Source organism: Schistocerca cancellata, chromosome 2 (assembly GCF_023864275.1).
Source record: "Schistocerca cancellata isolate TAMUIC-IGC-003103 chromosome 2, iqSchCanc2.1, whole genome shotgun sequence".
Classification (NCBI taxonomy): domain Eukaryota; kingdom Metazoa; phylum Arthropoda; class Insecta; order Orthoptera; family Acrididae; genus Schistocerca; species Schistocerca cancellata.
The window spans coordinates 781095280-781123085 of record NC_064627.1 but is presented as its reverse complement, the minus strand read 5'-3'; the positions used below and the strand labels follow the sequence as shown (position 1 = coordinate 781123085).

At 42.2% G+C, this 27806-nt stretch overlaps 1 protein-coding gene across 1 annotated transcript; it reads left to right on the top strand.

Moving 5' to 3' along the window:
- On the top strand, nucleotides 1-26911 carry LOC126158619 (uncharacterized). Its single transcript, XM_049916456.1, has 3 exons — nucleotides 1-273; nucleotides 16153-16743; nucleotides 26519-26911. The coding sequence occupies exons 1-3, from the start codon at nucleotides 1-3 to the stop codon at nucleotides 26909-26911; spliced, it is 1257 nt and encodes a 418-aa protein (XP_049772413.1).
- Nucleotides 26912-27806: the final 895 nt, after the last annotated feature.

The following is a 27806-nucleotide window of genomic DNA, read 5'->3' as shown; positions in this document are numbered from 1 at the left end:
ATGGATGCATCAGGAAGCAGTATGTCAGCATCAACCAAATGGATCGACAACCCCATGATAGAGAAGGCGCTGAAGAAACATCAGTCGTACGAAGCTGTAACAGTGCAGTCCATTTTAGTGGAACCAGCGTGCAAAACTGGTGCTGGCTACGGTAGTCAGATGTACAGGGTGAGGGTCAGCTTCACACTTGGCGAGGGTGGGGATGTCGAGCACCAGTCGCTGATCGTGAAGGCTGATCACGATCGTGGTGCGATCAAGGAACTAACAGAACAGGTGAGAAATATCACTAAACTATGACGCTGATAAAATAGTTCGTGTAAATGTAAATGTTATTGTATCTCGGAATCTCTTAAGACTTCATTATCTATCTTCTCATTCAGCGTGAAAGTGGGTTGGAAACATAGAAAAAATTAGAAGCAGCCCATTCCAAGAAAACTCCTGAAGCTCGAAACATAACAAAATCCATTAACACTTCATTTTAAAGTTGCCATAGGGTAATTTCAGCCTACATTCAACAACACAATAGACATCCACTTTGAAAAGGATGTAACTGTCTCCTTGACAAAGGCCTGATTCCTAACATTAGGCACAAGTTAGACCAACAAACAATGGATCACATGATCAATAACATTATAAAAATAAAGGACACACATAACAGGTAATAGTGACTCATAAGGCAAACTTAGCACTTAAACAAGCACTTCAGGAACACCAACAACAAACTGTCACATAAATGAGACGGAAACAGCCAGTAATATCAGTCAAAAATTGAAAGAAAATAACTTCTCACGGCATATGAGTAATCCATTTTCGGGAATGCAGCCGCCCAAATACCATTTCTTCAACTGATATTTCGGGCGCGTATCGTCCGGCCATTCTCAGAGCGGATCACAAGACTGACGACAAGATGCCAAGCATGGCGTTAGTGTAGTTGCTCCATGCGGCGATACTGCGCATGCAGGTCACAGGTGCCGGTCGGCTGCAAAGAGGTACACTTACTCACGCCCCAATTGTGGTGAAAGCGTTCATACCTTTAAAGGATTCTTTGTATCTTATTGGCCAGCATTTTCACGAAAGCATCACAACCTTATTTGAACATTTACTCCTGTCATCTTATTTGTCGTTCAATGGTGAATTTTATGAGCAGACTGATGGAGTTGCTGTGAGAAGCCCGCTCTCTCTTCTGGTAGTTAATTTTTTTATCGAAGACTTCGTGGATAAGAGACCGGACTTGGCAAGTTTTAAACCACCAGTCTTCTAGATGTACATGGACAACATCTTTGTAGTATGGCCTCAAGGGCAGGATGAATTACATTTTTCTTGAGCATCTGAATTCTTTCTATGCAGCATTAAATTTTACTGTGTAAATAGAAAAAGATGGCTGATTCCTTTTTTTGGGTGCTCTCGTTCGTCGTAAAACTGACAGCACATTAGAACATGCTGTATATCGTCAAGCAACTCATGCGAATCTGTATTTAAATGCCAACAGCTGCCATCACCCATCACAAATCATAGGTGTCCTTTAATACCATAGCGCGGAGAGCACATTGTATATCCGATAATGATAATTTGCAAGAAGAGCTTACATGTCTCAAAGCATTTTTAAAGCAAATGGATACTCTCAGAAACAAATCCACAGAGCATTCAATGTGAACCCTAGAATGCAAGTACATGCCTTGGAAGAAGAAAGTTTTCTTTCAGATCAAAAGCGTTTTTACTTTACGTGGGTGCTCTTTCATCGAAGAAAAGCCATATTCTCGAGGAACGTCGTGTTAAGGTGATCTTTCAGCCTCCTACGGAGACTGCAGCCTTACTCGGTTCTGTGAAAGATGATTTATTGCTTCGTAAGGCGGATATATATCAGATTCCATGCAGAAATTCTAATAAATCATATGAAGGTCAGTCAACACGCATCGCTCATGAGCGGTGCGTGGAATACCGAAGGTACACACGCTTACTACAGCCAGATATGTCAGCTGTGGCTGAACGTTGCATAGATACAGGTCATGACTACAGTGACATGAAGATTTTAACATCCACCTCTTACTTTTGGGATTCTATTTTCAAGGAAGCCATAGAAATCAGATTAACTGATAATTTAATAAACGTAATTTAATAAACAGAAATTAGGGTCAGGCATAGAATCTGGCTCTTGGTGTAATTAAACTGCAGAGAAGTCGTCAAGGTGTTACCGCCGCTGAATATGCGTCGACAAACAAATCGATTGTCGGAACGTTTTTACCTCCGGTAACGCATGTGTATGTGTACCTCTTTGCCGCCGACCGGCATCCGTGACCCGCATGCGTAATACCACTGCAGTGCAACACAAACGGACGCACTTGGCACTGTCTTATCACTCTGAGGATGGCTGGATAATACCAGGCCGAAATGTTAATTGAAGAAGCACTTGCACAGACTGCTTGCCTAAAATTTAATGGTAAGCCATTGCAGTCAAGTCTGATTAAAGAAATGTCTCTGTCATAACGAAATTAGATGGCTACAATAGTAGGGCAACAAGAACATCAGCATGATTGAGTGGGCTGCCTACATCTGGGGCAAGTATGCACTCAGGAGCAGGTAATGACTCCCTTTGGATAATCCTTCCTTTTGATTGACAGGTCCTTAACCTGTTGTTCCACCACCTGTCCCCTTCTTTCGCCTCCTCCCAACCCCTCAAGAAACCTCCAACCCTTCCCCCTCCCCCTCACCGATAAAGGTACACTTTCAGACCTTAGTTATTCGAATAGACCCCTCACTCTTATCAATTTGATTGGCTTCGTAATTAAGTTGATCAATTAATCTCTGGTAAACCCGCCAACACTCCCCCTCCCCTCTCCCCTTCTCCACCCCTACCTGGGCATTAGCAGCTCTGTGTTGGGGAGGAAGAATCTAATCATAGGTAATTCAGTATATAGCCGGGGATATATTGTTTATGAAAAAATTCAGTTTTCAGGGGTTGGATTTCTCTTGACACCTATCACACGTAATTATGCTGTTAAAAGTCTCGATCGCAAAGTACACACCGTCCGCTACCACCTGTCCACTGGACCACACCCAATGCCACCTTTTACCACCGCACATGCAGCTCACTGGGGGTTCTGCGAAGAGCGGCCGCGCCACGCATCTCTCCAGGAGTGACCGCTCGAACCTCGCGACTGACACACAGGATGTCTCACTAATCCTGAAACAAAAGCATATGACAAATTTCAATAGAAACAGATGTTCTTTCTCTGTTTTCCTCATGTCCTGCTGGGCCTGCATGTGCCGTTAATGAAGGTCGGATGGCACCGAAAACAAAGCAGTATTTACCCAGTAACCCCTGCGCAATACTGATGCACACGAGATGCCTTCCAACCGAGACAAATTCCTGGCTGAGAATATATTCCGTCACAGGTTCTAAGCTGCCGTCTGTGCTGGAGCGAAAGGATCTCACTGCAAGAAATTCAATTATATAACAGAGGATATACTTTTTATGTATAAAATTCAATTTGCAGGGGCTGGATCTCACTTTTATTTGGTAGGAAACGTTCTCATCCAGCAACTACATGTTCTAATTACATAATTACACTGTGCTCACCTTGAAATGCAGGGATTGACTGAGCTAGTGCACAGTGCTACCACCAGGGGACGCTCCACACCTCATACCCCCGCCTCCTCGCTCCCCACCACTCCCAGAAAAAATTGGTAGGAAAACGACTCAGAAGCAGGATCTCACGACACTAAATTCAAATCAAAGTCAATAATATATTTATACATATTCTTTATTTAATCACTTTGTGGGAGATGCGTGACTGCACCCCCCCCCCTTCCCCCACATGCTTGCTCTCCATGACATAATAACTGCAATCACAAGAGAATGGAATGAAGTGCAATATAGTAGCCACTGTTTAAGCTCTCCTGCGTTTGTGTCTATCGTCAGGGCACCGCCACGAAAGTCAAAACAGTCCAGTTTCCTAATTACAGATCATGTTACCAAATATCACCGACCATGGATTGGATCTCGAGGCTCCCATACAAAGCATCGCTCCCAAGAAGCCACTCCATGCTTGTCTGCATCAACGAACGTCTCCAGACACGAAGATGGAGGTTTTCATCTCTCCTCAGAATACTGTACTTCTATTGGCTCATGCTGGAGACAGAGAGAAACCTGACGAAATTTCGATATCAAAAATAGAGTGAAATAATCTATTTGCACTACCCTGTCAAATTAATAATTCAACAATTTACCCGAGTCAAATAGATCGCTTAAAACGCTCACTTCCACCTTATAATGATCCTACTTCGTAATAAAACATATTTTCGACGTTTGAGTATCACATGCAAACATTAGGTAAATCACGTAATGAAATTTGCGACACAAATAAATTGTAGAATTAAACATATCCAAAATGTTGTACGCAATCTCATCCACCACAACATTTCCACTAAACATATCTGTTGAAAAAATCTTGATGATCACCCAAATTCGCAATCATGAAGCACGTGCCACTTGCTTCTGAGAACCACTCTTGTTTCCTGTCGCCCGCCGACCATGCCTGCCCGCACTGGATGCACGCTTGCACGCATTAGAACTATCGGAAATAATAAATTGATCAATCGCGAATTTAACATTGCGATTGGATTTTTAGAAGTTTCCTAAATTGATTCTCTCTGCTACTCTCGGAAGGACAGAGGAAGGCTCTACAGCGTGATAGAATAGACAACGGCAAATACCACTGTAAGACAGTGTCCACTGCGATGTATTCAGAAGCACTAAACACGACACACTTAAACTATGATCCAGTCCGCAGCAATAAGCTGTCTGGGCTTCATGCCGCAGACAGCTGGAAGCACTCGCACATCCTGGGCACTCCTGTCCCAAGGTCCATAAGCTCCGCGCCCCACCTGGCAATCATTTACATGTACACTGCCAGTGGCAACGTAAAGATGATGATGATGAGGTCCCATACTCCGAGGAGCGTTGGGGACGATGCGGGAGACCCGTAGCGCCGTACTAGGCAAGGTCCTAGTGGAGGTGGTTTGCCATTGCCTTCCTCCGACCCTAATGGGGATGAATGATGATGATGAAGAGGACACAACACCCAGTCATATCGAGGCAGGAAAAATCCCTGACCCCACTGGGAATCGAACCCGGGACCCCGTGCACGGGAAGCGAGAACGCTACCTTACGGGCTGCAGTCGCAGTCGTGGACGTCTGTGTAGGTCAGAGTGCACCACCCCCGGCCACGGAGGGTATCCTGGGGTGATTGGAGTGGCAGGAGTTCGTATGTTATCAATACGTCCAGCACAAACGTCCATCATTCTGAATCTTCGCTCATGTCCGCTTCTGTCGCGCTCACCCATCACACTGGTCTCTTCGCCAGTATTTGCTGCTGCGGGCAAGTTCAGACAGGTAGGTGCATCCTTTGTATACGTCAAAGGCTGAGCTAATCCGGTACTTCCAGTTGCCGACTCCTTATGACTGCCCTTCAGTTCCTAGTATTCTTCTAGTGTCTGGGGTCAGTCGAAAAAGGTATTGGTAAGAGAGAACATAAACACATACACTTCTAAAGATACACTGTTCTGCACTTAAAACAGGCTATAAAATTAAAGTGGTGTGGTTTCTGACCTATCATTCGTGTGCAATGCAACGCTGCTACTATCCAAATGTAAGAAACGTACACACATCAAAAAAGTTTTGCATCGCATCGGTTCCGAGAGTTCCAGAACCTGTACAGAAAATTGGAATTATTGCTCATGGAAACCACATATTGCATGTTGTACCACCATACAGCAAGACCTTCAGAGGTGGTGGTCCAGATTTCTGTACACACCGGTACCTCAAATACCCAGTAGCACGTCTTCTTGCACCGATGCATATCTGTATTCGTCGTGGCATACTATCCACAAGTTCAGCAAGGCACTGTTGGTCCAGATTGTCCCACTCCTAAACGGCGATTCGGCGTAGATCCCTCCGAGGGGTTGGTGGGTCACGTCGCACATAAACAACCCGTTTCAATTTATCACAAGCATGTTCGATTGGGTTCATGTCTGGAGAACATGCTGGCCACTCTAGTCAAGCGATGTCGTTATCCTGAAGGAAGTCATTCACAAGATGTGCACGATGGGAGCGCGAATTGTCGTCCATGAAGACGAATGCCTCGTCAATATGCTGCCGACATGGTTGCAGTATCGTTCAGAGGATGGCATTCACGTATCGCACAGTCGTTTCGGCACCTTCTATGACTACCAGCGGCGTACGTCAGGCCCACATAATGCGACCCCAAAACAGAAGGGAACCTCCACCTTGCTGCACCCGCTGGACAGTGTGTCTAAGGCGTTCAGCCTGACCAGGTTGCCTCCAAACATGTCTCTGATGATTGTCTGGTTGAAGGCATATGCGACACTCATCGGGGAAGAGGACATGATGCCAATCCTGAGCCGTCCATTAGGCATGTCGTTGTGGCCATCTGTACCGCGCTGCATGGTGTTGTGGTTGCAAAGATGGACCCCACTATGGATGTTGGGAGAGAAGTTGCGCATCATGCAACCTATTGCACACAGTTTGAGTCGTAACACGACGTCATGTGCCTACATGAAAATCATTATTCAACATGATGGCGTTGCTTCCTCCTAGCGATAAACCGTAGGTAGCGGTCATGCGCTGCAGTAGTAGCCCTTGGACAGCCTGAACGAGGCATGTCATCGACAGTTCCTATCTCTTTGTATCTCCTCCATGTCCAAACAACATCGCTTTGTTTCACTCCGAGACGCCTGGACTCTTCCCTTGTTGAGAGCCCTTCCTGGCACAAAGTAACAATGCAGACGCGATCGAACCGCGAAATTGACCTTCTAGACATGGTTGAACTACAGACAACACGAGCAGTGTACCTCCTTCTTGGTGGAATGACTGGGACTGTTCGGCTGTCAGACCCCCTCCATCTAATAGGCGTTGCTCATGCATGGTTGTTTACATCTTTGGGTGGGTTTAGTGACATATCTGAACAGTCAAGGGGACTGTGTCTGTGGTAGAATATACACAGTCAACGTCTATCTTCAGGAGTTCTGGGAACTGGGGTGATGCAAAACTTTTTTGTAGGTTTCTGTATGACAAACTATGGAGAGAAACTGTGAAATGAAATACCTGTTTCTGTAAAACATCGATTCTTTATGATACAAACTCAGTATAGCTTTCCAGAGGTGCATAGCGCCCACTGTTCACATCCGATCACAGTTCAGAAATTATACTATGCTCGCGGAAGTCCTATGTAAAATAATCGTTAGTAACGGAGAGTACCTCCTACAAAGAAAGAGCCAAACGCGTAGCAACGGTGTTTGACATGTGAAATTATACGTCATGCCTCCACTAACTCCGTAAACAGGACATCTATCAAGCAGATGTATACACAGGGAGTGCAGTACCTCACAAACACTTATCGCTAACTTAGAATCACTGCAGTTATGAAACTGAATACTCGATTTTATGCCTAAGATGCGGCAGGGGGATGGAGTACGTCGCATAAATCATCGTTCTTCTAGAGGAATGTGTCGAAATAGGATGCACACCTTTCATCACTCATGAGATGGAAGTCCTCTGATGACTGAGAGGTTTGCTGTTAATGACTGCAAGTTGACAGTGCTGTAAGTCACACACAGAATATGCAGTTTTATACGAGTCGAACGCAGGTTATGTCACACACCATGCACCATGACAGAACAACGGAAAAAAATGATCAAATGATCTGGAGCAACATCGCCCATTAAATCATACCTCGTTATTTCTCCATCTCAACCGATCTCTCCATCCACTCTCGACGATCCTTTAACCCAGATGCGAGTATGGTTAGAGGTAGATGGTCCTCCTTGTAAAAATTGTACAGCTGCCAACACCTACCGCAAATGCACTATTTTCCGGTTGGTCGGCATAGTATATCACTGTACTCGAATGCATCCAGTCACCTGCAACCATATATTCTACAGTTGCAGCGCATTTGCTATGTTTGCTGTATTTCTGTGTCCGTGCATGTGACCTGGATGGCTCCCATGACCTGGAGCAAGTCCGAGTTTTTCGAGTCTGGATCCGCCTCTGAACCTCACTCCGGATATTATGTGTGGCAGATCAACCTTCAAATCTTATCCTGGACATAGTATATTGTAGATCTGCATACCAACATCGCTCTGGATATAATGCGCGGCGGATTATTTTTGATGTCAAAATTTCGTCAGCTTTCCCTTTGTTTCCAGCATAGATAATGAGAATACAGTACACTGAGGAAAGATGAAAACCTCCGTCTTCGTGTTTGGAGACGTTGGTTCACGCAGACAAGCAGACAAGCATGGAGTGGCGTCTTGGGAGCGACAGACACGGAAGCGAGTCTAGAATTTGCTGATCAACAGAATGCTGCCACTTGATGCTTTGTTTGGGGGCTACGAGATCAAAGGCGGCCGATATACGGTCTGTGCTCTGTGGTATTTAGTGACATGATCCGTAATTAGGACTTTCGTGCGACGCCCGGACGATAGACACATGCGCGGGAGAGAGCCCAAACGGTGGTTACTATATCGCATTTCATTCCATTCCCTTGTGATTACAGTTATTATGTCATGGAGAGCAAGCGTGTGGGGGGGGGGGGGGGGGTGCTGTCACGATGTCTGCCCAAGTGGGGGAACTCCATCTCCCACAGATTAAATAAAGAATATCTATCAATATATTATTGACTTTGATTTGAATTTCGTGTCATGAGATCCTTCTTCTCCAGCACAGAGTGAGTCGTCACTCTATCAATTTTTCTGGGAGTGGTCGGGAATAAGGGGGCGAGGGGTACAGGAGGTGGAACCTCCTCTGGTGTTGGTACTGTGCACTAGCTCAGTCGATCCCTGCGTGTCAAGATGAGCACACGAAGAAAAATTTTCCAGTAATACAACAGCATCAGTCTGCTACAGTGAAATTGTGTAATTAGGACATGTAGTTGCTGATGTGAGGTATTCCCACAAAATGAAAGTGAGATTAGCCCCTGCAAATCGAATTTTATAAATAAACAGTATATCCTATGCTATATAATTGAATTTCTTATAGTGAGTTCCTTTCTGTCCAGCACAAATGGCAGCTTAGAGCCGATGGCGGTATCCATCCTCAGTCAAGAATTTGCCTTGGAAGGAAGGCATCTCAGTTGCATCAGTAGTCTGCAGGGGTTTACCAGGTAAACACTGAAACACTGCTTTGTTTGCAGGGTGGTCCGACAGTGATTGACAGTGCATGCAGGCCCAGCAGGACATGAGGAAAACCGAGAAAGAACATGTGTTTCGACTGGAATTTGTCATATTCTTTTGATTCAGTATTAGTGTGACATTCTGTGTGTCAGTCGCGGGCCCCAAGCGGTCACTCTTGCACAGATAGATGCATGGTGCCTCTGCGCTTCGCAGAACCCCCAGTGAGCTGCATATGCGGTGGTATGAGGTGGCATTGGGTGTGGTCCAGCGGATAGGAGGTGGCGGACGGTGCGTGCTTCACGATCGAAAGACTTTTAACAGCATAATAACGTGTGATGGGTGTTTCATAACGGTATTCCTTGTGCGATAGGAATAAAAAAACGCGATCAGTGTAATTATTTATTACAAGACCTGCATCTTCCCAAACAGCAGAGAATGATGAGCAAGAGAAATTCAACCCCTGCAAACTGAATTTTTTATAAATAATCAATATATCCTCTGCTATGTATTGAATTACCTATGATTAGATCCTCTCCAGCACAGAGCTGCCAATGCCCAGGTTTGGGTGAGGAAGGGAGAGGGGAGGGTGAGTGTTGAGGGGTTTACCAGAGGGGGAGGAGTTAACTAATTGATCAACTTAATTAAGTAGCCAACCAAATTGATATAAGTGTGACGGGGCTATTTGAATAACTCAGGCCTGAAAGTGTACCTTTATCAATGAGGAGGAGGGGGATGGGTTGGAGGTTTCCTGAGTGATTGGGAGGAAGAGAGAGAGAGAGAGGGAGGGGTGAGGGAACACCAGGTAAAAGACCTGTCAATCAAAAGGAAGGAGTCATTACCTGTCAATTAAAAGAGAAAAATAGGTTTGCTCCTGAGTGCATGCTTGCCCCTGATGTAGGCAACCCACACTAACAAAACACACTGATGCTCTTGTTGTCCTACTACTGTATGGAAAAGAGGAGCGTTTTACCAAAACATTAAGGAATTAGGGAACATTCCACATTCTGTTTCCAGAGACAGATCAAAGAAACAATGAACAGCAGCATTTCCTCTTCAGAGTTCAAGAAACTTAAGACATAATCATGGTGAACCCTTAGCACATGTTTTAAGAGTCCAGCCTTAGGTCCACAGAGAAAACGTCCTGGTCATGTCTGTTGTTAACCCAAGAAAAAGCCCAGCATTGCAACTAAACAAGAAATTGTTCATCATCCTCAAGAAGACTGTTCATTCGTAAGTTTGTATGCCAGTGTGTTAATCATGACAACATTAGACATCATTTATAAAAATTTCAATTAATTTAAACCTGTTACAGCAACAAAAATTAAAGAGTTTTAGAATCTCCTTGAACATGTACTGAAACATAATTACTTGTAGCTTAACGACAAATGTTATGTACAGCCAGATGGGTTAGCCATGAGGTCAAGTTTCTTTGGCTTCTTAGTTGACATTTATACTGATCACTTAAAAACCCAAATTCTTTGTTCTAATTATGCACTAGCTAGTAAAATAATTTACTATTACAGATATGTTGATGACATCGCCATACTTTCGCAGGGCAACAAAACTGAAGTAAAACAGTTATGCAACCCTTTCAGTCAGTTTCACTCCATGCTGGCAGCATACAGAAGTGTGATTAATAGGGCAGTGACTATCCAATGGTACCACATCAACTTGGTAATGAAACTGCATTAATGAAACAAATAGCCACTAATAACTGGGATAGTCTTGATATGTAATCTTGCAAACATGGACGGTAAATAGTTTGGACAAGAAGAGAATAGAAGCTTTCGAAATGTGATGCTACAAAAGAATGCTGAAGATTAGATGGGTAGATCACGTAACTAATGAGGAAGTATTGAATAGGATTGGGGAGAAGAGAAGTTTGTCGCACAACTTGACCAGAAGAAGGGATCGGTTGGTAGGACATGTTCTGAGGCATCAAGGGATCACCAATTTAGTATTGGAGGGCAGCACGGAGGGTAAAAATCGTAGGGGGAGACCAAGAGATGAATACACTAAGCAGATTCAGAAGGATGTAGGTTGCAGTAGGTACTGGGAGATGAAGAAGCTTGCACAGGACAGAGTAGCATGGAGAGCTGCAGCAAACCAGTCTCAGGACTGAAGACCACAACAACAACAACAACTGATATTCACTATCCACAACTGATCACCTCTTTAATCACATACAAAAACAAAGACAATAGAAAGGCGACAACAGACTTATTATCAACAGATACAAAAAACATAAAGTATTTCAGTATTCTATTCATTGGAAGAGCTTCTTATAAAATTGCCACTCAGTTCAAAAGATATGGCAACAAAATGAGCTATGACACATTTCATAACATAAAGCATGTCCTGCCTCACAGTTGTAAGAAATATGAAAAACGTAAACAACCAGGAGTTTGCAAGATTACATATCAAGACTATCCCAGTTTTTGTACATAAGTAGGAGAGACAGATCATTTTCCATACAAAATAATGAACACATATCAGCTCTTTGGCTAAATGTACATCTCAAATCTGCAGTGACAACTCACCTTTATGACAGCAAACATAACGGTCCAGGCATCAATAAATGTCTTACAATTTGTCATAAACAACCTTCAGTTACAATATTTAGTTTACTAGGAGCACTTGAAATATAACCACAGCAGATCTGGAGCCCAATCATATGCTGAAAGAACAGACAGATATTCAACATAACAGATTACTTTCTGTATTCTCTAATGGTTCTCTTAACAGTCTCACAAGAAACAGTGAACAAAATTTCCTCTGGCTCAAAAATAAATACACACCATCATTTCCGTCTCATGCCACCTACCCACTCTAGCCTTCTCTCTTTCTCTTTCTGTTTTCCACTTTCTATCTTCTACCGCCTCTTGCTCTTTCATGGTTAAATACTATGTTCAGGCAAAAGGCGAAATGAAACAGTCTCCTTCCCGTCAAAGTGGCAAATATTTAAGGATAGAGACTGCTAGAACTCGTATCCCCGAGTACGTATAAAATCTAAGGGTGTTACAGCCGTTTCAATAGGTTCATATTTATTTACCACTCCCCTTCCTTCTTCCTCTCCCAGTTATATAGGCACTACATTCATTACTTTCAAGTTCTTTGTAACATTATGTAATCATTTCTCTTTGGACGTGCCCTTCTCCTATTAAAATATCCTCTCCCACAGTATATTTTTAGAGACAATATCATTTTTGTTGTTGGCCAGTGCTTGACATTTAACATGTTTGTGTACAGTATTTAAATATCCATGACTTCCAAGTAGTTGTCCCCTTAAAATCCGGTTATTATATACGTATGTACAGAAATAACGCAGATTATGTCCTGGTGCCCTACTTTGCTATATTCCATGATTGTTATCTAGTTTTCTGTAAATTTTAGGTGCAACAGTTCGTTAAATCTTAAGAACAAACCTAGGAGAGGTACTCAAATTAAATTCTATCAAATTGTTGCATTCCGCTCACTGCTCTGTGGAAGCATGACCTGAGTAATTTTCAAAAAGCAAGGAAGCCGTATTTTAAAGGTTTCACAGTAGAAGTCAGACTAATGTATCAAGATATTAGAGAAGAACTAAAAATGTCAAGTCAGGAGAAAATGGAATGAACACACAAAAGGAATGGGAGTGAAAGACTTCCCTTAAATGTCAGAAATTATAAGTGCCAAGGAAAAAGAGATAGAGTAAGACCCCAGCAAAGATAGGTACTGTAACATGCAATTTTGCCTAATACCTGAATAGAAGAAGGGGAAGGAGCAGAAGTAGTTCTTTAATGTTCTCAAATGTCTAAGAAATTATAGCAGTGTTTTCGAATGTTCTTGGAGGTTGTTGGAATTCGTGCTTTGTACTGAGAGTGTATGAGGTAAAATCCGACTCTACTGCGTTAGAGTCCGACTCGATTACGTTAGTCTGAAGCACAAAAGAAAATACAAGGTAAATCTCTAATGGTAGCACAAGCTGGCACAAAGAAATGAAACACGAGAATTTTGGAGCTTCAGTCTCTGAGAGCATTTAAGGCGAAATTTGCTTCGACTACTTTAATTGTTGTTGTTGTTGTTGTGGTCTTGAGTCCTGAGACTGGTTTGATGCAGCTCTCCATGCCATACAATAAAGTTGCATGCCCTCGGGAAAAATTACGGCTGTAGTTTCCCCTTGCTTTCAGCCTTTCGCAGTACTACAACAGCAAGGCCACTTTGGTTAGTGTTACAGGGCCAGATCAGTCAATCATCCAGACTGTTGCCCTTGCAACTACTGAAAAGGCGGGTGCCCCTCTTCAGGAACCACAAGTTTATCTGGCCTCTCAACAGATACCCCTCTGTTGTGGTTGCACCTACAGTACGACTATCTGTATCGTTGAGGCACGCAAGCCTTCCCATCAATGGCAAGATCAATTATATAGCTCAATGTGAATATTTAAATGAGAATTTCAGAGAGAATTATAAAGGTTATATTAATTGTTCTGATGATATTCAATGTTAAATACCAAAATGTAAGAGAGTATTTATGTAGCAGAATTAGTCAGAAGTCTTCAGCCAAAAAAAAAAAAAAAATCACAGAAGTGTCTCTCCATCTTCTGTTGTAGATACATCAGCTAGTGCATAGGGCGTTTCGTGCATTCATTTTCGATTGGTCTGTTCATATTCCCAGTTCTATAAATGAAATCTTTTTCAAAAGCAGTCATTATGTTAGGTGATGTCTATCTTACCATTCCACGCTTGTTTATTAAAGATTCTCCTCTAAAATCGGCAGACAGTGAAGATATCTTTTACCAATAACCTGTGAGATGATTTTGATGTGTATGTGACGTATGTACATTAACCTTAAATATCATTTTAATTACATTTACATGATAGTAACACTTAATCACTGTAAATAAGGAAATTACATTATATCTATGTCTCCAACATTTACACTTTTCCTTATAGTAAAACAATCTGAGGGCAGTAGCTTTAATATATATATATATATATATATATATATATATATATATATATATATATATATATATATATATATATATATATATATATATATATTAATTTAACCTTTCTCATTATTTGCCATAAAAACTTAGAATATATTATGTTGCTACTGATCCTCGTTTGAACAACATGTTACACTTTTCTCAATGCGAGATTAATAAACTGCATCCTTTTCTAAATCAGCACAAGGAGTCCTGTAAAAAGGAAACTTACGACTGTCCTTCTTCATCTTACTTTTGCTTATCAATAATATTTGTACTACCAATAGGAATAAATATTCCTGCTTCTTGTTTCGCTCAAGGCAGAATATTCACATCCTGCTAGAAGCAGATTTCTGATGGCTAAACCCTGTGGAACATCAGTTTTAGTTTCTAAACTGCTTCAGTTATTTACAACAACTGTCATCTGCTCCAAAATGAATGTCATGATATCAGAAGTTCTCCAACAGAAATGTAGGGAATCACATACCAAATGAAATAAGTGACATAAGCCGAAAAAAATAGTCCTTGATGACAATTTTTTACTCTTAAATTTATTTTTAATGTAGTATAGGTGTGTAAATACTTAGCACAAAATAACAATCTCATTTAAATCTGCTAACATTTGTTATCAAATTACTGTTTAATTGAATAATATAATCCTCAGGTGGGAGAGCTGTTAACAGCCACATCAGCACTCTTCATTCCACTTAATTTTCTTCTCTAAGGTGAATATTTTTTATACTTAGAGAGATTAAAATTAGGACACTTTTCATAGTGATGTGGCACTTCGTAATTCTGATGATTGAGTGATACCAGTATAAGTTAATGAGTTGTTGGGTAGATGCTTGGAAATGGAGAGAACTAATCGAGAGTTTGATGTAAAACTTGTGGGAATGTTGTAAAGATTATATATATGGAAACAGTAACTGTTGATGACCATGCAGCTTTTCCCTGGAATAAATGATGATTAACTGAAAACCATCAGCTGCCAACAGGTGTTGTTGGTTTACCTCGATGTGGACAGCTGAAAATGTGTGCCCCGACCGGGACTCGAACACGGGATCTCCTGCTTATATGGCAGACGCTCTATCCATCTGAGCCACCAAGGACACAGATGAATAGCGCGACTGCAGGGACTTATCCCTTGCACGCTTCCCGTGAGACCCACATATGTAATGTACTTTATATGTATTCCAGGGAAAAGCTGCACGGTCATCAAGAGTATCTGTTCTTTCGAGAACAGTTACTGTTTCCGTATATATAGTTAAAGACTACCCAGCCATTGACCTTCGTCTGTGCGAATGCGCACAGGTTGCCCAAACTCTTATGGTAATCGCCAAAGTGTGCGCGAGTAATGAGTGGATGGGCAAATATCTATAAAGTACATTGCATTTGTAGAATTGTGGACAGTCGGGAATGTGGGTCTCACGGGAAGCGTGCAAGGAATAAGTCCCTGCAGTCGCGCTATTCATCTGTGTCCTCGGTGGCTCAGATGGATAGAGCGTCTACCATGTAAGCAAGAGATCCCGTGTTCGAGTCCTGGTCGGGGCACACATTTTCAGCTGTCCACATCGAGGTAAATCAACAACACCTGTCGGCAGCTGATGGTCTTCAGTTAATCATCATTTGTTGTAAAGATTGTTGCTTGTGGGTAGTGATAGTTAGATTTCACAACTTGGGTGACGAAAGTGTAGGTAATGGAGTCTTGCTTTGTGGAGAGGATATGGAATGGAGGAACTGTAGGTGATAGAAAGAACAGATTCTGGTGTGAATTCCTGGATCAGATGACAGAAGTGAGTCAATGTTAGCCTAGTGCAGACTTTGGTGTTTGTCAAGTTGGAAAGAAGGAAGGTCCGAACTACTCAAGTGTAGGTATCTCGTAGCTGTAAAGGAAAATAATAGAGCATGTGTACACTTATATGTGGAAAATCTTGGAAAATTTTGTAATGTAGAAAACTGGATGGTGCCACTAACAAAATACTTTATTTCACAGCTGGAGGCGTTCGATACGGAGTCGCTAATACTAGGGGAGGTGATGCCCACAGCGCACGAGGCTCTGCGGGGGGTGGAGGGCGCGTCGTTCCGTCCGCTGGCGGCCACGTGCCTGCACCACGGTGCCACGCCCAGGGCCTTCCTCGTGCTGGACGACCTGGTGGCCGCCGGCTATCGACTGGCAGACGCCGATCGACCGCTCGATTACCAGCACTGCGAGGTGGTGATGCGAGCTTACGCGCGCCTCCACGCCGGCACTGCCCACGTGCTCAGCAAGCGCCCTGACTACGGCGTCCAACTCAATACGGACATGTTTGCAGCTGAGACCATGGAGGGTTTGTTTCGTCAGATGATACGCTGCACGTGCTCTGCTATTGCAGATTTCATAAAAAGGGTACCCGGCTGGGAAGAATATGCACCGAAGTACATCGACCTTGCGAGCACCATAATGCCGCGAGTGAAAGAGTCATTGATCCGCAAAATGCAAGATACCAAGCTGAAGGTTTTAGTTCACGCTGATTGCTGGAAGAACAATATGATGTTCAAGTACTCAGAAGAGAAGGTTGCTGATGTGCGGTTTGTAGATTTCCAGGTATGTAAATGAGTGGCTCTACCACTTATCAGTTCTTTCTATTCGCTGCGTGGAGTGGCCGTGTGGTTTGAGGTGCTATGTCGCGGAATGAGCGGCCTCTTCCTCCAGGGATTCGAGTCCACCCTCAGGCATGGATGTATGTGTTGTTCTCAGCATAAGTTAGTTTAAGTGGTATGTAAGTCTAGGGACTGATAACCTCAGCAGTTTGATCCCTTAGGAATTCACACACATTTGAACATTTTTTTCTCTCTGTTTATTTGGAATCTTGGTCCACTTGCACATAATGAATTCAGAAAAGCACAGAGCTTGTTCTACGCTGATGAAGGCCATATAAATTATTCTGCATTGGCCAGTCACGTTAACATGACCACAGACTGTGTTGGACATCAGCGTGCAATAACCGATGACAAACGGCGGGCGGCAACAGTAGCAGTGGATGTTATATAAAGTGTGTTGGTGTCACATGGCAAACAGTGCAGTCGTTGTCGGAATGTCGAAGCGGAGCGGTTTTTCTGTTGCCCAAAAGGGCATGATCACCGGCTTTTTTTGCCAAGGGTGGAAGCATTTCCAAAACGGCGAAGTTTGTAAACTGTTCGCGCATCTCCATGCCCATGGCAGAATGGCACTATCCAAAACACTACACCGAGGCAACTGTAGTTCACCACGCGCCCATGGCAGAATGGCACTATCCAAAACACTACACCGAGGCAACTGTAGTTCACCACACGCCATAAACAACAATGATTAGCCGATGTCTGTGGAGACGTGTCTGGGCACATAAGCAGGCGCCTAGTTCAAGCACCTATGCTGACCGATATTTATTGATGAGGAAGGCTGGAATTTGCACCCCAGTATCGCAACTGGACGCTCATTGAGTGGCGACAGGTGGCCATTTCGCATGAATCACGTTTAATGCTACACTGGACATCTGTTGGCATGTAAGGCGTGAAATGTCTGAAATCAAACGCCCTACAACCAACATGGAGTATTAGGGTCTGAGGAATATTTTTGTGACATTGGTTGGGTGAGCTCGTAATTATGGATGTCATAATAGGACAACACAAGTATGCATCTGTCCTGGGCATTGTATCCACCCTTACTTGCAGTTTAGCCGGCCGCGGTGGCCGAGCTGTTCTAGGCGCTTCAGTCCGGAACCGCGCGACTGCTACGGTCGCAGGTTCGAATCCTGCCTTGGGCATGGATGTGTGTGATGTCCTTAGGTCAGTTAGGTTTAAGTAGTTCTAAGTTCTAGGGGACTGATTGCCTCGGATGTTAAGTCACATAGTGCTCAGAGCCATTTGAACCATTTTTTGAACATGCAGTTTGCTTTTCCTCAGCGTGATGGCGTCTAGCAGTGCAGCATGTCACACAACTCGTAGTGTACGTGCACGATTTGAAGGGCACCAGGATAAATTACCGAACTGCCCTGGCCACTAAATTCCTCGGTTTAAAAGCTAATCGCGAGCTTGTGGGACCACCTCGATCGGGCTGTTCGCGCCATAGATCCTCAGCCGAGAAACGTACCGCAGCTGGCCACGGTACTGTAGTCGACATGGCTCCACATCTCTGTCGATACCTTCCAGAACCTCACTGAACCTCTCCCAAGAAGCACCGCGCTGCAAAAGGCGGTTTCTCAGCCAGGTTGTCACATTAATGCAACTGGAAAGTGTCTGTATGTAGTAATGAATAATGAGGTAATACAAACATATACAGCTTCATGAGTACATCCACATCTACATCCATACTCCGCGGTGTGTGATGGAGGGTACCTTGAGTACCTCTATCGGTTCTCCCTTCTATTCCAGTCTCGTATTGTTCGTGGAAAGGATTGTCGGTATGCCTCTGTGTGGGCTCTAATCTCTCTGATTTTATCCTCATGGTCTCTTCGCGAGATATACGTAGGAGGGAGCAATATACTGCTTGACTCCTCGGTGAAGGTATGTTCTCGAAACTTCAACAAAAGCCCGTACCGAGCTACTGAGCGTCTCTCCTGCAGAGTCTTCCACTGGAGTTTATCTATCATCTCCGTAACGCTTTCGAGATTACTAAATGATCCTGTAACGAAGCGCGCTGCTCTCCGTTGGATCTTCTCTATCTCTTCTATCAACCCCATGTGGCACGGATCCCCCACTGCTGAGCAGTATTCAAGCAGTGGGCGAACAAGCGTACTATAACCTACTTCCTTTTTTCGGATTGCATATCCTTAGGATTCTTCCAATGAATCTCAGTCTGGCATCTGCTTTACCGACGATCAACTTTATATGATCATTCCATTTTAAATCACTCCTAATGCGTACTCCCAGATAATTTATGGAATTAACTGCTTCCAGTTGCTGACCTGCTATATTGTAGCTAAATGTAAAGGGATCTTTCTTTCTATGTTTTCGCAGCACATGTCTACATTGAGATTCAATTGCCATTCCCTGCACCAAGCGTCAATTCGCTGCAGATCCTCCTGCATTTCAGTACAATTTTCCATTGTTACAACCTCTCCATATACCACAGCATCATCCGCAAAAAGCCTCAGTGAACTTCCGATGTTATCCACAAGGTCATTTATGTATATTGTGAATAGCAACGGTCCTATGACACTCCGCTGTGGCACACCTGAAATCACTCTTACTTCGGAAGACTTCTCTCCATTGAGAATGACATGCTGCGTTCTGTTATCTAGGAACTCTTCAATCCAATCACACAATTGGTCTGATAGTCCATATGCTCTTACTTTCTTCATTAAACGACTGTGGGGAACTGTATCGAACGCCTTGCAGAAGTCAAGAAACACGACATCTACCTGGGAACCCGTGTCTATGGCCGTCTGAGTCTCGTGGACGAATAGCGCGAGCTCGGTTTCACACGATCGTCTTTTTCGAAACCCATGCTGATTCCTACAGAGTAGATTTCTAATCTCCAGAAAAGTCATTATACTCGAACACAACACGTGTTCCAAAATTCTACAAAATACGTTAACCCTAAACGTTTTGTGACCTTCCGATAGTTCAAACACTTCATCAGAATCGTTAAAAAGAGAAGCTAACTTTTCCATAGGTAATCTCCCTGTCATTCTAAAGGAAGAACTGCAGCAAGCCACGTAGAGAAAATATGACAAACTCTTTTATGTGTTATGCTGTATGCTTCCTGATAGTATAATAGAGTATGCAGGAGGCCAAGATTAATATGTTACACATTAGTACCACCAGCCAACCAGAACCAGCTACGTCGTATATAGTAAACACTGAAATACAGAGGGAAGAGCGCAACTCAAGCCAGTCCCTTTGTTAGACATCATACAGAACTTAGTGGAAACTCTCTCACCGTATTTATAAGACTATCCACAAATTATATTTCGATGGATTCTTTTGGAAAGTGGTCTCAGTATTTGTAACGTAAGGCCAAAATCTTTGAACTCAAGGAATGTCCAGCGTCCAAACAGTATTCAAGAACTGCAGTTTGCTTGGTTATTGTAGACTTCTCTCCCTTATTTTCAACACAACTGTCTTCAGTAGTTCTGGTGGTATAGTGGATTTCTTCCAAGTCACAAAGACAGGATATTTAACAAATTCCTGCCTTTTGTTAATATGAACCATACTTCGCTATCTTAGAGGGAGAATGGGAAAAGCACGCTTCACATCATATTTCCTCAGGATGCAATCCATTTTTTTAAATCGTGGAACCTCTTCTTCAGTCTCCTCACACTCTGGACAGTGGTTAGGAAGTGTGTGGTATGTCCAGTTTGTCTCCCTCTATAACGGTTCTGGTGAAAATTACACTCGAATTGTGTCAACTGACTTGGCAGCTTTTCAGGATCCAACAGTACTCCTCTGCATTGAACCAGAAGGAAAAAAACACTATCGGCACGAAGGTTCAAAACCGTTTAATTTGGCTACCTATAAACAAAATGCCCTAGCGAGTTATAATGCTTCTTCCATATCTACACGTTATGGTATGGAAGGTAGCGCCCTTTTCCACTTCCGCAGCAACGAGAAATTTTAGGTAGATAGACTTAAAACGTTGAAAAACAATCTGCAAGTTCTCAATGTGATAAGGCCTGATAATAAAGGTGTTATTCACTCACCACACGTTCCACAGATTCAAGGACGTATTCCTCAAAGTCCATCATAAAACGATAAGAGACAGTTTTGTCAAAATACTGGACCTAAAATAAAAATGAAATATATGGACGTTAACATGGTTAAAATTAAGTTAGTTGGTCGTCCAAATTGACATCAATTTTCCTAAACGACTGAGTCAGCGGAGCATGAAGAAACAGAGGGGCAATGATGAAAATTGCTAAAATAGCGAATCATTTAGATGTGAAACCTACAGCCAGCGTCAGAAATCCTCCAGATCTGCGTGAATACTGACCCGGGGGAAATCAGTTTGCGTTCCACGAAAATGTGAGAACAGATGAGGCAATACTGACCCTGTGACATACCTCAAAAGACAGACTGAAGAAAGTTAAACTGACATTTACAGAATTTCTCAATTTAGAAAAAGCTCTCGTGTATGTTGAGCGGAAAACACTGTTTGAGGTTCTGAAGGAAGGAGGGGTAAAATACAGGATGCGAACAGCTGTCTACGTCTTATAGGACATCCGGTCTGCATTTATGAAAGTCGAAGGACGTGAGAGGAAAGTAATAATTCAGAACGGCATGAGACATAGTTGCAGCCTATTCCCCATATTGTTTCATCTGTTCATGGAGCAATCAGCAAAAGAAATTAAGGAGGAATTAGGAAAGGGGATTAAAGTTCAGAGAGAAGAAATGCAGATTTTAAAGTTTGTCGATGTTAGCAATTTTGCAGATACGGCAATGATCAGTTGAAAGCAACGGATAATGTTTTGTCATTTTCAACATATTTATTTGCCACAGGGGCCAAATTTAAAATGAACAATGATGAGCAGTATTTATTAGCAACAGAAGCAATGATGAACAATTAAGCTAAAGGGGACACCACAATACATTTCAGTAAGTTAGTAAAACTTTAAGTCACTGTCCTTTGAATACTACAGGGAATTCCTTTTTTCAATTTGTGCCAAAGCAAAACCTTTGAACTTGATAAACATAGAAAATCGCCCCCCAGATGCACTCAATGGACACAATTATTTGGCTACTTGAAAACCAATGTTACTACAAGCACAACATGAATAACACTATAAACTTTTAAAAAAAGTCTTTGAAGTTAGCACTTAAAACCGCTCGGGGCGCCGCAAGTCTGCAACCTGCCGAGACGCCAGAAAAGACAAAGATAGGTAATGAAACCTAAAGAGTTTCCCTATGCTAAAGAATCGATATGAACGCGTGCACACAACTCAGTACTGTTGTATTAAAATATCAATGTATAGTATTTAATATGTACATAAAGACACAATGCTATTACATTTGTTACTTTCAAAGCTTTTGTAATTCCAAAGAATTTAATACACAGCTACGTGGCTGTATCTGAAGCACATTAACACTGATATTTTTACTGCTTACCTATATAATTATTTAACTTAATGCTTTTTTTCTAAGAGCTGCAGTGTCAGTATTTAAATCTTGGGCAAGGTCCTCCACAGTTCATCTTGTGAATTCCCAAGTGAAATTTAAAATCAGACACTGCTTCTAATAGGAAGGTTATTTATTTCCTGTTTTAACCAATTAATTATAAATATTTTCCTTTGTTCAGCTTCTCTACTTTAGTAAAGATCACAATGGTGGAACAAGTAGTAGTTTCCTATCTTTACATCAGTATTGAGTATCTTTCCTTATTTCATAACTTAGGTAATTTTCTATGTACCGCTACAATATCCTTCAAATTTTCTACAAAAATCGTTTGTGAAGCAGCAGTAGATATAAGAATTGATTTTACTTAGGCATTCAAGAAAATATTGCTGTGGCTTATGGCTCTCGTAGTTTAGTCTTAACAACACATGCTCTGGAAAATTAGTTGTCACATTTAAATTAGTACAGTAAGTCAGAACATTGAAGTGACACTAGTACACTTGACAAATATGCATTTATACTATAAAGTTTTTTTAAACAATTTTAAAGAGAAAATGATTATGACGAGAAATCAGATTTCAGTAACTGCAAATAGAGTGATAAGACTATAACAGATATATTAATTGACTTTTTCAAACATAGACAAAATATAAGAAATTAATCTCCCTTTTCAGAAATTAGAAGGAACAATGAGTGATATTTTCTTATAGAGAAATGGTGTACAAGTACAGCATTTAGTCAGTAAACTTGAGCATTTTTAAATTTTCCAAAACAAACCATGTCCCAGTTTAACACAACTATTTAGTGGTTTCCAACTTGTAGCATTCCCATCATATTTAATTTGGCCTTTCAGCACCAAATCCTGGATGGAGATTCGATGGGATCTGCTTGTCTCCATATTCTTTCAACTGAGGCAGTTTAATATTCGCAGTTCAGGGACAGTTGTACTCAGATTTTCCCTGCTCTCTATCACTGCAACTTTTTGAAGCTAACTGTCCTCAACGATGGCTAAACCTTGACCGCCTCTATCCACAAGCGCCAAGGCTGGACATGTCACAAGCAGTAGCGCTTCCCTCATTTTGTGGTAGAAGACCACGATCAAAAAATTATTGTATTTTCCCTCAGTGACATATCAGTTTTTATAGATGCAGTACACTTAAAGTATTTCATGACCAGTGAAGTTACATTACCCAATTTTTACAACATTCTTTTACAGTTTACTGACAACCTATTCAAAAATAATTACTAAAGGTAGTAACGCACATAATGCAGTGTATATACAGTCGTTTAAAGTCTTTACATAGAATACTGTTAAAAGGAGTTGACAATGTCGCCTGTATCTCTGCGTAGAGAGTGTTGTTATAGCAGAAATTAATACTAATTGGATTAGGAAATGAGAAGCTGAAAGCAATATACGAGTTACGCTATTTGGATAGAAAAATAATTGACTAAAGCAGGAGAAAAGAGGAGATGAAATGCATACTGGCAATACCAAGAAAAACTATTCTGCTGAAGAGAGATATATTAACATGAAATATAAGTTTCAGTGTTAGCAGGTAATTTCTGAAAATATTTGTATGGAGTACAGCCTTATTTTGAAGTGGAACGTGGATGATAAAGGAACGGACAAGAAGAGGATAAAAGCTTTCGAAATGTGTTTCTGCAGAACAATGCTGAAGACTGGAGGGATGGATGAAATAACCAATGAAGAAGTACTGAATGGAATTAGAGGCGAAAAACAACGACAAAACTTGAGTAAAAGAACAGATAGGTTGGTAGGACACATACTGAAGTACCAAGGAATCCATAAACTGGTAATGGAGTGAAGTGTGGAGTGTATCGTTTGAATAATTCTTACAGTTAATTATGTTTTTGGAAATGACACTGCTAATAAGCGAATTCAACCAATTAACTTAGTTACTCAGATCTCTTGTATTTTGCAAACACACACACACACCCATACACATACGCGTACACACACATGCAAACACTATGAAGTTTGTGTTACACGAAATATATGAATAGTCATAATACAGTTTATATTGTAGATAGAACTTAAGACTGTTCTCGTCTTCATCTTGAGTTATCGTGACCTACTCAAATATAAAAAACTTAACTGTAAATGGTAAACTTTGATAATGGTAGTAGGAGATCATTTTTTCTTTCTGTGATGTTTAGTGTTGATGCGGTACACATTTGACGCAGCATAACGTGAAATTAATTCACAGTCAGGATGTTATCTCTTATTTTTCATTTACTTCTCATCAGTTTAGCTTTATTAATAACGCCGAAGAACTTTTCAGCGTTTCTCATCTTCTCTCTTTCGTTCCTCTATCTCTTTCTGATTGTTTCACAGTTTTGCAACTCACTTTAGTGCACTCTAATTTAAAAAGACGACTAACGACGATCCGAATGTACGTTATTATAATTCCAGAAAAACTGGATGATTTATTCAAGAGAAAGAGCTCCACAAACTAAGCTATTCATCTTCAACTTTTGGACTCAATAATGTATTGTATATATTTGTATTCAATAAGGCGTTGGCCCACCTCTGAGCCTTATGCAAGTAGATATTCAGCTTGGCATTGATTGAGAGAGTTGTTGAATGTCATCCTGAGGGATAGCGTGCCAAATTCTGTCCACTGGTGCGTTACATTGTCAAAATCCCGAGCTGAATGGAGGGTTCTGCCCTCAATGCTCCAAATGTTCGCAATTGGGGAGAGGTATGGCGCCCTTACGGGTTGAGGTAGGTTCTGGTGAGCACGAAGACAAGCAGTAGAAACTTTCGCCGTAAGTGAGCAAGGCATTATCTTGCTGAAATGTAAAATCAGGATGCCTTGCCATGCCAGGCAAAAAACGAGGCGCAGAATATCATCGACGTACCACAGTGCTGTAAGGGTGACACGGTTGACGACCAAAGAGGTTCTGCTATGAAAAGAAATGGCACCCTAGACGATCACTCCTGGTTGTCAGGCTCTGTGGTGGGTGACAGTATTGCTCGTGTCGCACTACTGTCTGGGATGTATCCACACACGTCTTCGGCCTGGAACTTCATTGAGTGAAGTGTCTTCAGTCACGAATCCCACTTCAAATTCAATCGTGGTGACCAATAAGGGTGTGTCTGGAGACGTTCCTGACAGCTGTGGAATACCAACCTGTCGGTCACCATAAGGCCCGACAAGCAGGAGTGATGGTCTGGTGTGCCATTACTTTCCGTAGCAGGACCACTTTCGTTGTCAGCCGCGGGACCACTACGGCCCTGCGGTACGTCGAAAATATTCTATGTCCATTATGCTGCCTTTCATAGCAAACCATAGGAGCTTACATTTCAGCAAGATAATTCCCTCCCGCACACGGCGAGTGTTTCTACTGCTTGTGTTTGCCAAACCTAGCTTGGCCAGCAAGATTGCTGGATATCTGCCCAACTGAGAACATTTGAAGCGTTAATGGCAGGCCCCTTCATCCAACTTGGGATTTTGACGATCTAATGCGCTAATTGAGCAGAATTTGGGATGATATCCTTCAGGAGGAACCACACAACTCTCTCAATCAGTACCAAGCTGAATAACTGCTTGCATTAGGGCCAGTGGTGAACCAACATATTATTATCTTGAATAAATCATCCAGGTCTTCTGAAATTGTTATCATTTGTTTGTCTGTACATGTTCATTGTATCTATAGATTTCCGTCACATTCGGATAATACCCTCGTGGTGCGTCTTTTTTCTGACTTAGAGACTATTTTATTTACATTATGATCTTATCACAAGTATCGTGGCCGTCACCCCTTTTTTCACACCATTGTCCATCTCTTTCTATTGAGCCAGCCTTCTTCCTCAGGGTCTGTTGTCATCATTGCTTCGTAGCACCTTCCCCTTGTCCTAGGTACAGATCTTCTCATCCTTCTTCCTTGAAGAGAGCATTTCCATTTTCGTTTTGGCTACCATATTTTCTATATAACCCAGCAACAATGGATATTTCTTCATTTTGTTTAAATTGCTATATTGCTGATTTTAAAAATTCTCTCATTATGTTGTTCTTCTTATGGTCCAATATCAACTTCTTCTCTAGAAATTACCCCCCGGGGTCACCAGTGTCTCTCATTCTATGTTCTTTACATACCTGCTCATTATGTACAGGCAGTGCCGCGCTTGCTGCGATGAATCAGTGCTACAAGCGAGTTGTTACTCACGAAGGTTTTGTGGCGGGAATTGTGATCTTAGCAACACCTTCAATCTGTAGTGAGACTTTCCATATTGTTCTGTTGCACTGACGTTGTGTCCACATCCGCAGCTAACGCACGCGTCCAGCCCTGCGCGCGACCTGGTGTATTTCCTGTTCGCGAACGCTGGTGTGGACGTCCACGAGCGCGTGCCTTCACTGCTGGAGACCTACCACTCACAGCTGCAGGCGTCGCTGCGCGCGCTGGGGATGGCAGCTGCGGCGGACGCCTACCCACTGGACGAACTCCTGAGGGATATAGAGGACCTGCAGTCCTTCGCGCTGTTCACATCCACCCTCAGTGGGTTCGTGCTTTCCTGGGAACGTGTCGGATACAAGTTCTCGCAGGCACTGTATGACCTCAACATATCACCGGACTTGCTCTACGGAGTCTATGACAATGAGTACTCGCAGCCTTACATGAAGTACATCACCCGTCACTTCGAGAGTAAGGGGCTACTGTGATGGGCGCTAGCTGTACCGTATTGGTGGAAAGGGCGAGAGCGGGATATAATTGAATAGACTCTGTACACACTGCTAAATATATCATTGCTGATAGTTTATTCACAGAGTTCATCAATCACATTTATAGAAGTAAGCAACCATTATTATCATTACACTCTCTTGCTACTTATCAATATTCGTCAAGAGCTATGTTTAATAGCCTATATGTGAGCTGAGTTTTCGGAACAAATTTTATGAAGTTACTGTTGCTTTCTTACAGAAAGCTAGGTGAAAAGTTCTTGCTGTAATCGAGATGACGTTCTAGCATAACTGATACATTCTCATAGGAGGGTGGCATTTACCATATACTAACTATACTGGGAGGGATGAGGAGAGAGCCAACATTCCTCGCTATCGCTGAATAATAAAATGTATAAATCAAGAAATCCAAGGAATGAAGGCGGGGGGGGGGGGGGGGGGGCAGAGGAAGGGTTAGGAATCTGGCTAGAAGAGGTCTTCGTGGGTCTGGAATATTAGGCTAAGTATCAGCAGACAAGAGTAGTACCACAGGGCATCAAAGCTTTCTCACTGAAGCAAAGGAAAGAGAAGTTAAGCACTTAGTCAGCTTACCTACAACGATACGATTACTCTGCAATTCAAGCCTAAGTGTTTGGCAGAGGTTTCATACTAACATTTTCAGACTATTTCTCCGCTGTTGCTCCTCGAATAGTAAGTGGGAAACATTAAAAACAAAATCATTCCATGCGAGTACGTATTTCTCTTATGATGGTCTTTTCTCTCTCTGTAGTGGGATTCAAAACATTATTTAGAAAGTTGGTGATTGAAATATCCTTGGAGACAATCACACAGTAATTTGTACAATCGTTCATCTAAATATAACTTCAAATAAAAAATA